Source organism: Coregonus clupeaformis, chromosome 1, assembly GCF_020615455.1.
Source record: "Coregonus clupeaformis isolate EN_2021a chromosome 1, ASM2061545v1, whole genome shotgun sequence".
Lineage (NCBI taxonomy): Eukaryota > Metazoa > Chordata > Actinopteri > Salmoniformes > Salmonidae > Coregonus > Coregonus clupeaformis.
This window is the reverse complement of record NC_059192.1, coordinates 14764671-14774372: the sequence shown is the minus strand read 5'-3', so window position 1 is coordinate 14774372 and position 9702 is coordinate 14764671. Positions and strand designations below refer to the sequence as shown.

The following is a 9702-nucleotide window of genomic DNA, read 5'->3' as shown; positions in this document are numbered from 1 at the left end:
CACATGACATTCAAAACTTGAAACTTGAAATTGACTCCAATTCATTCCTCGAAGGAGAGCTCTCCTTGTCCCAGAATCTCATAGAATGCACCGCGCGGCCCCTTGACGACGGATGGGCAACATACACAATGGACGTTAATACGATTCAAATGGAGCTTTCCATCTCCTCAAAAGTATCTCTGACCAGGCTGTCATTGACGCTACTTGACTGACATCTAGCGGTACAGGTAGGAATTGCACCTTATACACCTTATGGAGGGCATCAGGGCATAAATGTGTAGCTGCTATATGAATAAAATGGTCATCAATTAATACATTTGTAATCAACAAATATGTTATTCTTACTATATTGCATACGTTCATGTGTTTAGCCAAAATTATATGGGCATGTATTTGATTGAGTGACGTTTGATCTATAGTCATATACACTTGAGAAAATATTACATAAAAAATATAAAAACTATACGTTCTATTTCCCTCTGTGGTCTCTTAAATAATCTGAATTTACTTTTAGTCAGGCAAGTATTCAGGTCGCACCGCTTCCATTCAGGCGTTTGGTTGGCCGTCTGCGGGTCCTTCCTCCTTTTCCTCGTCCCTGAGAGGCTGATGTCAAGATGGTGAGTCTTGTGGCATAAAATGTAGAATTAAATCCTTTGTTTATCTTCACCATCCTTTCATCGTTGTTAAAATCATGAAGTCCAAATACATGTATAAGCCATTCCTGTAAGAATATTAGAATATTGAAATGGTAAAATTATTTTAGGTCCTTGATGAACTGATTAATTTCGGTGGCCTAGCCTAGCGCTCGGCTGTTGGACCGCCTGTTCAGTTAGTTGTACAAACCATTCAGTAATTTTGTAACACATGGCTTCTAATTTTCTACTACTACGTGTTGGCGGCTACATTGTGGTTTTGTCCAGTCTTGTATAATACTATTATTTGGCCAGCACAGGCAATATGGCTAGCTACATGCTAAGGTATGTGCTAACAAGGTGTCCTCGACTGCTGTGGCTAGTGAGTCTCCCAGGCACAGCATGCCACTTGTAAAGTGATATTAGGATTCTGGAAACTAGCTAACTAGTTCCCACAAGATAACTAACGCTAAGTTACCACAAATGCATTGTCTTCGTCATGTACCTTGTAATCAATCTGTCCAGAAGTGCTCAGGTGTTTGAAGTGGTTAGTTCACAAGATCTGAGTAGATGGAAGCTAGTTAGTTAACACTTACCTTGGCTGGCTAGCTAGCTAGGTTGTTAGTGATGCAGCAACCTGTCGGTATGATTTGGTTTTGGACTAGTTACCTAGCATACTGTACAGGTATCTAGCTAACTACTAAATGTTACCTATGTAGGTAGCTAAATCGAAGGTAAGGTAGTTGGCTAGCTACTTGTTGCATGGCATGATAAGTTTGATAACACGACTGTGGTAGGCCTGATCAATGATGAGACAGCCTATTGGGAAGAGGTCAGATACCTGGCAGTGTGGTGCCAGGAGAACAACCGCTCCCTCAACATCAACAAGACACAGGAGCTGATCGTGGACCACAGGAAATGGAGGGCCGAACACGCCCCCATTCACATCGACTGGGCTGTAGTAGAGCGGGTCGAGAGCTTCAAGTTCTTCGGGGTCCACATCACTAAGGATCTATCATGGTCCACACACACCAACACAGTCGTAAAGAGGGCACGACAAAGCCTCTTCCCGCTCAGGAGGCTGAGAAGATTTGGCATGGGCCCTCAGATCCTCAAAGTTCTACAGCTGCACTATTGAGAGCATCTTCAATGGCTGCATCAGCGCTTGATATGGGAACTGCTTGGCATCCGACCGCAAGGCGCTACAGAAGGTAGTGCATACGGCCCAGTACATCACTGGGGCCAAGCTCCCCAGTACATCACTGGGGCCAAGCTCCCTGCCATCCAGGATCTCTATACCAGGCGGTGTCAGAGGAAGGCCCTAAAAATTGTCACTCCTGTGACCGAAGTCATAAACTGTTATCTCTGCTATCACATGGCGACCAGGAGACCCATGGGGCGGCGCATAATTGGCCCTGCGTCGTCCAGGGTAGGGGAGGGAATGGCCGGCAGGGATGTAGCTCAGTTGGTAGAGCATGGCGTTTGCAACGGCAGGGTTGTGGGTTCAATTCCCACCGGGGGCCAGTATGAAAAAACAATCAATAATAATAATGTATGCACTCACTAACTGTAAGTCGTTCTGGATAAGAGCATCTGCTAAATTACTTAAATGTAAGTGGTCCTCTGTAGCTCAGCTGGTAGAGCACGGCGCTTGTAACGCCAAGGTAGTGGGTTCGATCCCCGGGACCACCCATACACAAAAATGTATGCACGCATGACTGTAAGTCGCTTTGGATAAAAGCGTCTGCTAAATGGCTTATTATTATTATTATTATTATTTAAATGTAATGGCAAGCGGTGCCTGTGCACCAAGTCTGGAACTAACAGGACCCTGAACAGCTTCTAACCCTAAGCCACAAGACTGTTAAATAGTTTGTAAAATAGTTAACCAAATAGCTACCCGGACTATCTGCATTGACCCTTTTTGGACTAACTTTTTGACTCGTCACATGCGCTGCCTGCTGCTGCTGTTTATCTATAATTTTGCCTAGTCACTTTATTCCTAGTTATATGTACATATCTACCTCAATTACCTCGTACCCGGGCACATGGACTCGGTGCTGGTACGGGTGTGTATATAGCCAAGTTATTGTTAGTCATTGTGTTTTACTTTTATTACATGTTATTACTTTCATATTATTTCTCTATTGTCTGTCTCTCTGCATTGTTGTTAAGGGCCCGTAATTAAGCATTTCACTGTTAGTCTACACCTGTCGTTTACAAAGCATGTGACGAATAACAGTTGATTTACATTTACATTTTAGTAATTTAGCAGACGCTCTTATCCAGAGCGACTTACTAACTGTAAGTCGCTCTGGATAAGAGCGTCTGCTAAATTACTAAAATGTAAATGTGAGTGCATACATTTTCATACTGGCCCCCCGTGGGAAACAAACCCACAACCCTGGCGTTGCAAGCGCCATGCTCTACCAACTGAGCTACAGATTTGTGATCTGATGTGGAATTGTCATGCAACAAGTAACTTTTCTTTTTGGCCTGCTAATTAGCTTGCTACCTGACAAAGGCAATGTCTTGTGTTAATACTTGTGTTGCTGTATACTACTTGTCTTGCTACTTGTATATAGCATCTAGATGTAAGGTCCCTAAACTCTGTTCCCCATCTACTTTCAGAACGACACAGTGACAGTCAGAACCCGGAAGTTCATGACAAACCGGCTGCTTCAGAGGAAGCAAATGGTAAGCCAAAATGTTTCTTTCCTACCACGTATACCACCAAAACATGACCTCATCTCTTCATACTGAGTGTTCAGCTGACCTCTATCAGTAGAGCAAAAGACCGTCATGATCTGCCCTGATGGTCTATTGATTAAATTATCTATTAAATGTTAGGAAGCATCAAGATCACCAGTGTGCTAGTTTCCTAGTGCTGCATGGTCTAAAACCTGTTTCCATTGTCTCTGTTTCTAGGTTGTCGATGTCCTCCATCCGGGCAAAGCCACAGTCCCCAAGACTGAGATCCGGGAGAAGCTGGCCAAGATGTACAAGACCACCCCCGACGTGGTGTTCGTGTTCGGCTTCAGGACCCAGTTTGGTGGCGGCAAGACGACGGGCTTCGCCATGGTCTACGACTCTCTCGACTACGCTAAGAAAAACGAGCCCAAGCACAGACTGGCCAGGGTGAGTGGATGCTGGGAAAATGGAAACAAGTGGGGCTTAGCTTGTGGAATGCACCAATTGAATGGATATAGCTGTTTTTAGGCTATATTCTCTATTTGTATGACTCCAGGTCTGTGCATAGTTTCTATGGGTCCCATCATTGTCACATATTGTCTGCCAGTGGTGCCCACATTGATGCTGACTAATGGAACGATAACCTACACACAATGGAAGCAGTGCTGTTTAGTTAAAATGTTTGGTTTTCTCTGTTCTCACAGCATGGTCTCTATGAGAAGAAGAAGTCCTCCAGAAAACAGCGCAAGGAACGCAAGAACAGAATGAAGAAAGTACGAGGCACCAAGAAAGCCAGTGTGGGCGCTGCTGGCAAAAAGGTAATGTGGCCATTCTCCCTATGGTACATTCCTCTTGTTCAAGGATGGGTGCATTTCATTAGTCACATTTTTACAGTAGCTCCTTTTATTCTCCATCTGCACTGTAAAAGGCTGAGTTGATGAATGCATAATACTGGATGGCTGCTAGATGTAGGCTATGCTTTCACCGAAGAGAAATTCACATCAGTGCAGATAGAGGGAGCTTCTTAAGATTATTGAAACACACCCCAAGTGTCACTTATTTCGTATTAGTTAATAATTAATTACATGCAAATCTTTCCTTCTTCCCAAGTCTGTTAGTTCTGCCTTTATTTATATGTTGTTACTGTTTTAATATGCATTGTCATCTTCTCTTATCTACTGTTCCTTGGGACTTTAGAAGGTAAATGTTGTTTTCATCAGTAGACTAACTGCTCTGTGCAGATAATAATACTTAGGAGTGATGTTCCTAGCTAACTCCTGTTAGACTTCATCCCCATCTTCCCATTATATAACCAAAAAAGCTACGGTGCCTTTTTACATGTGTATTTATCGAACATCCACACTTGGTTTCAGTTCAGTCACCTACCAGTTAATACTTAGAATGAGCAGCTAACTCATGACCCTAATGTTGGCGAGTGTGAACTGAGCACTAATAGTGGTTTAGATCCCAGATTGAACCGTATAGTGTGGACCTAAGACTCAATAGTAGGTCGCCTAGTGGATCTCTGAAAGATTAGAAACTAGAGCAGTTTCTCAATTCAATCCTGGAGGACCCCAATGGAGTACACATTTTTGTTTTAGCCCAGTACTAACATGCATAATTAAACTAATCAAGTCTTAGTGCTGGGCTAAAACACAAATGTGCATCCCCAGGGATCCCCCAGGAATGTATTGAGGGACTTTTCTAGAAGCTGCATTTGTGTGCATTTATTGACATGTCCACATCTGGTGCTCAGCATTCAGTTTTGCCTTCGTATTCTTTCCCTGGGTGGAATCGGTCCCAACTGAATTAGATTAATCTATGGCGCAAATCTTATTTACATTTACATCATTTAGCAGACGCTCTTATCCAGAGCGACTTACAAATTATGACATTCAGAGATCTACTATAGGAGTGTGAAGTATTTTAAGTAAAAGACCTTAACATTACTTTCTTTCTTCATCCCTTTGCCTTTTATTTTGCCTCCCATGGATTTTTTACAGAAATGAGGTGTCTGTTACAGGTATAAAGCAAAAGGGGCATGGTGTGCTATATTATTGTGTTGAAATGCACATTGAATCTTATCTCCTGGTACCTCACCTGTAGAGATCTCACCTGTAGTCTTCCATCAACCTTAACTACCAGTACCCATCCTTACTATTTCAACCCATCTTCCATCCCCTTTTTTCCCCCCAAACTCCTAAACCTACCCTGGCTGGTACTTATACTCTGACGAATATTATAATATCAACTAACGTCATATCAACAAAAAAACGATTTAATTGCACCACTACTCTGCTTCTAAAAAGTTACCATTCTTATTCTGCTGTTAAACTATTTTACTATAACTATGTATTGGTCAACAGCTCGGTACAGTTATGCTAACATGCGTTATGAGCGGCGACCTTTGGGGGTTGTTTATTAAAGCATGTCTAGGATAATAATTTATAGTCCACTGTCTCGATGTGAGACAACTGTCTACTCATACGACTTTTCTCTGAAACCTTAAAGTTCCTACTTTCATTTAGGAATGTTTAATTTAATACAGTGTACTTTGAAATATACTTTGATATTATTTTATACTCTACTGCCCAATACATTCTTCACTGAGCTGAAAAAGTCAGTTAAACTGTAATATTGCAGTTTTCATTTGGATGCATTTACTATTAAAAAAACTTGTAGGTTGAGCTCCATCTCTAGCAAATGCATCTGTTCCCAATTTCAATACTATTACCCTACGAACCCTCAGCCCAATTACCCCGCTTCCTTTAGTTGAGTTGCCCCCACCCCCTTGAGTAGAGATGGAGATGGTGAATTTCAGTTTTGTAGGTAAACTAACTTCTCTTCCTCTGTGTTTCCCTGCAGTGAGCCCAGAGAATCAGGGATGTTCCTCGTGCTCAAGATGTTCTTGTATATTGTCATCGAATAAAAAAAGTCAAACTGTCCTGTGTTCCTCATTTCTGCTACATGTCCTGGACTGAAAAGCATGTATATTTGTGTCTGTACACGTACATTTGCTTGAAGATGGTTATGTTCAAAGTAGTTCTTGGGATAGTGGTAGTCTGGCTCATACCAAACTCTTTCCGACTTACATTTACCAGACACTCTTATCCAGAGCAACTGGACACACTTACCCAGAGCAACTTACATTATAAAAAAAAAAAAAAAAAAATCATACTTGTCCCCTGTGGGAATCGAACCCACAACCCTGGCGTTGCAAACGCCATGCTCTACATCCCCTACCCTGGGCCAATTGTGCGCCGCCCCATGGGTCTCCCGGTCACAGCCGGCTACGACAGAGTCTGGATTTGAACCAGGATCTCTAGCGGCACAGCTAGCACTGCAATGCAGTGCCTTAGACCACTGCGCCACTCGGGAGACACAGTCTGGAAAGGCTGTTTTGATGCTGTTGGCATGATGCGTCGATAATGACAGTGGCTGTGCTGTTACTGGTTGGTTCTCCTCTTGTCTTCTCACACAAACAGCCCCCGAACTGTTGGTTTCAACCCCCCCAGGAAAAACATTTGACAACCAATCAATGCATCCGCTCAATTTGAGCAAATATTGCATTAACAGCCTCCTGACCAGATGTCTATTGTTGGCTATGGCTATATTCTCCTTTCAATACTGTTGAATGGTGTTCCCATTTAACATCTACGGGATCGGTGTCCCGTATACAGGACGGTTGAGCTAACGTGCGCTAATGTGATTAGCGTGACTGTTGTGAGTAACAGCAAACTTTCCAGGATATATACATGTCTTATATGGGCAGAAAGCTTACATTCTTGTTAATCTAACTGCACTGTCCAATTTACAGTAGCTATTACAGTGAAAAAATACCATGCTATTGTTTGAGGAGAGTGCACAACAAAAACAAAACCTATCACGGCAACTGGTTTGATACATTCACCTCTGAAGGTAAATAATGTACTGACATTAAGCTCCCAGAGATAAAATGTAGCATGGTTTTGTTTGATAAAATTAATTTTTATATTCAAATGTAGGAACTTTGTTCTACAGTTTGAACCCCTGCTGTCTCTGGCTCCACACCCACCCCGCCCGGCCATCTAGATGTGTGAAAGTTAGTGTATAACCGCCCGGCCATCTAGATATGTGAAAGTTAGTGTATAAGCTAATGAGCCATCATGTATGACATTCCTGGGAGTGTGTAAACTTACATTTTGTATTACCATATCATTTTTGTATGTTCTCTATAGTTATGTACTTGGAAAATGTATCAATTGACCAATTCGGCACATTTGGGCAGACTTGATACAAAATAGTCAAGTATTGCAGCGCTTCACTGGATCAATCTGAAACTTTGCACACACTGCTGCCATCTAGTGGGCAAAATCGAAATTACGCCTAAACTGCAATATTATATTGTGGCCTTTCTCTTGCATTTCAAAAAAAAAAGATGGAACACATTTTTTTTATAGAAAACGCATGTTTTTTATAGCCTGTGATAGTCTCATACACTGGTCCAGTGTGTTTTTCTCTGTATAGACATTTCTTCAGTGCTTATGACCTGAATATTTCCAATGTCTTTTCTCACAATGATAAGACATAAATGAAGTGCTCTGTCTAAATGGTTCCATTGTGTCCACCTCCCAGACTGAAGAACCTTTGTGTGCGTTCAGAGCCGAACTAATGGTGCTATGATGCAGAGACTACTACTGCTGCACCTCATGCTGATACATTTTTACATTTTAGTCATTTAGCAGACGCTCTTATCCAGAGCGACTTACAGTTAGTGCATACATTTTTCATACTGGCCCCCCGTGGGAAACGAACCCACAACCCTGGTGTTGCAAGCGCCATGCTCTACCAACTGAGCTACAGGGGACTCTGTGATACGTCTCCGCTATGCACTCTTTTTGTTGGCATCATACCTGGCACCTTACCCTTACTACTGCTGTCCCCAAGGTCTCATTACTAGGTCCCCCCTTGGTTCTCTACACAAACTCACCTGGTCCTTCTCTCACAACCTCAGTCTCATCACTGTTATGCTGATGACACTCAACTCTTGCTCACACATCCCTGGCCTGACAGGTATGATTTCTGTGAGGCTGGCAGACATCACTGTAAAGTCCATGGAGAATAAGAGCACTTCCTCCCAGCTGCCCACTGCACTGAGGCTAGGAAACACTAACACCACCGATAAATCTACAATAATCGAGAATTTCAACCAGCATTTTGGTACAGCTGGCCATGCTTTCCATCTGGCTACCACTAACCCGGCCACCAACTCTGCACCCTCTGCTGCAACTTGCCCATGCCCCCCCCCCGCTTCTCCTTCACACAAATTGACAGCTGATGTTTTGAAAGCGCTGCAAAATCTGGACCCCTACAAATCAGCTGGGCTAGACAATCTGGACCCTTTCTTTCTAAAACTAGCCGCCGAAATTGTCGCTACCCCTATTACTAGTCTGTTCAACCTCTCTTTCATAACGTCTGAGATCCCCAGAGATTGGAAAGCTGCCGCGGTCATCCCCCTCTTCAAAGGGGGTGACACTCTAGATCCAAACTGCTACAGACCTATATCCATCCTGCCCTGCCTTTCGAAAGTATTTGAAAGCCAAGTTAACAAACAGATCACCGACCATTTCGAATACCACCGTACCTTCTCCGCTATGCAATCCGGTTTTCGAGCTGGTCACGGGTGCACTTCAGCCACGCTCAAGGTCATAAACGATATTATAACCGCGATTGATAATAGACAGTACTGTGCAGCCGTCTTCATCGACCTGGCCAAGGCTTTCGACTCTGTCAACCACCGCATTCTTATTGGCAGACTAAATAGCCTTGGTTTCTCAAATGACTGCCTCGCCTGGTTCACCAACTACTTCTCAGATAGAGTTCAGTGTGTCAAATCGGAGGGCCTGTTGTCTGGACCTATGGCAGTCTCTATGGGGGTGCCACAGGGTTCAATTCTTGGGCCGACACTTTTCTCCGTGTATATCAATGATGTCGCTCTTGCTGCTGGTGACTCTCAGATCCACCTCTACGCAGACGACACCATTTTGTATACATCTGGCCCTTCATTGGACACTGTGTTAACAAACCTCCAAACGAGCTTCAATGCCATACAACAATCCTTCAGTAGCCTCCAACTGCTCTTAAACACTAGTAAAACGAAATGCATGCTTTTCAATCGAACGCTGCTGGCACCCGCCCACCTGACTAGAATCACCACTCTCGACGGGTCTGACCTAGAGTATGTGGACAACTACAAATACCTAGGTGTCTGGTTAGACTGTAAACTCAACTTCCAGACTCACATAAAGAATCTCCAATCCAAAGTTAAATCTAGAATCGGCTTCCTATTTCGCAACAAAGCCTCCTTCACTCATGCTGCCAAACATGCCCTCGTAAAACT

General features: G+C 43.2%; 1 protein-coding gene across 3 annotated transcripts; it reads left to right on the top strand.

Moving 5' to 3' along the window:
* The first annotated feature begins 571 nt into the window (after window positions 1-571).
* LOC121574078 (40S ribosomal protein S24) lies at window positions 572-6267 on the top strand. Of its 3 annotated transcripts, XM_041886666.2 has the most exons (7): window positions 572-617; window positions 3264-3329; window positions 3561-3770; window positions 4028-4141; window positions 4521-4523; window positions 5327-5346; window positions 6189-6267. In XM_041886666.2, exons 1-6 carry the CDS (start codon window positions 615-617, stop codon window positions 5330-5332), a joined length of 402 nt encoding a protein of 133 aa, XP_041742600.1. In that variant the 5' UTR covers window positions 572-614; the 3' UTR covers window positions 5333-5346; window positions 6189-6267. The 3 variants fall into 3 exon arrangements, with proteins under 3 accessions (XP_041742600.1, XP_041742608.1, XP_041742616.1); XM_041886674.2 differs by lacking the exon at window positions 4521-4523; XM_041886682.2 differs by lacking the exons at window positions 4521-4523; window positions 5327-5346.
* The last annotated feature ends 3435 nt before the right edge of the window (window positions 6268-9702 follow it).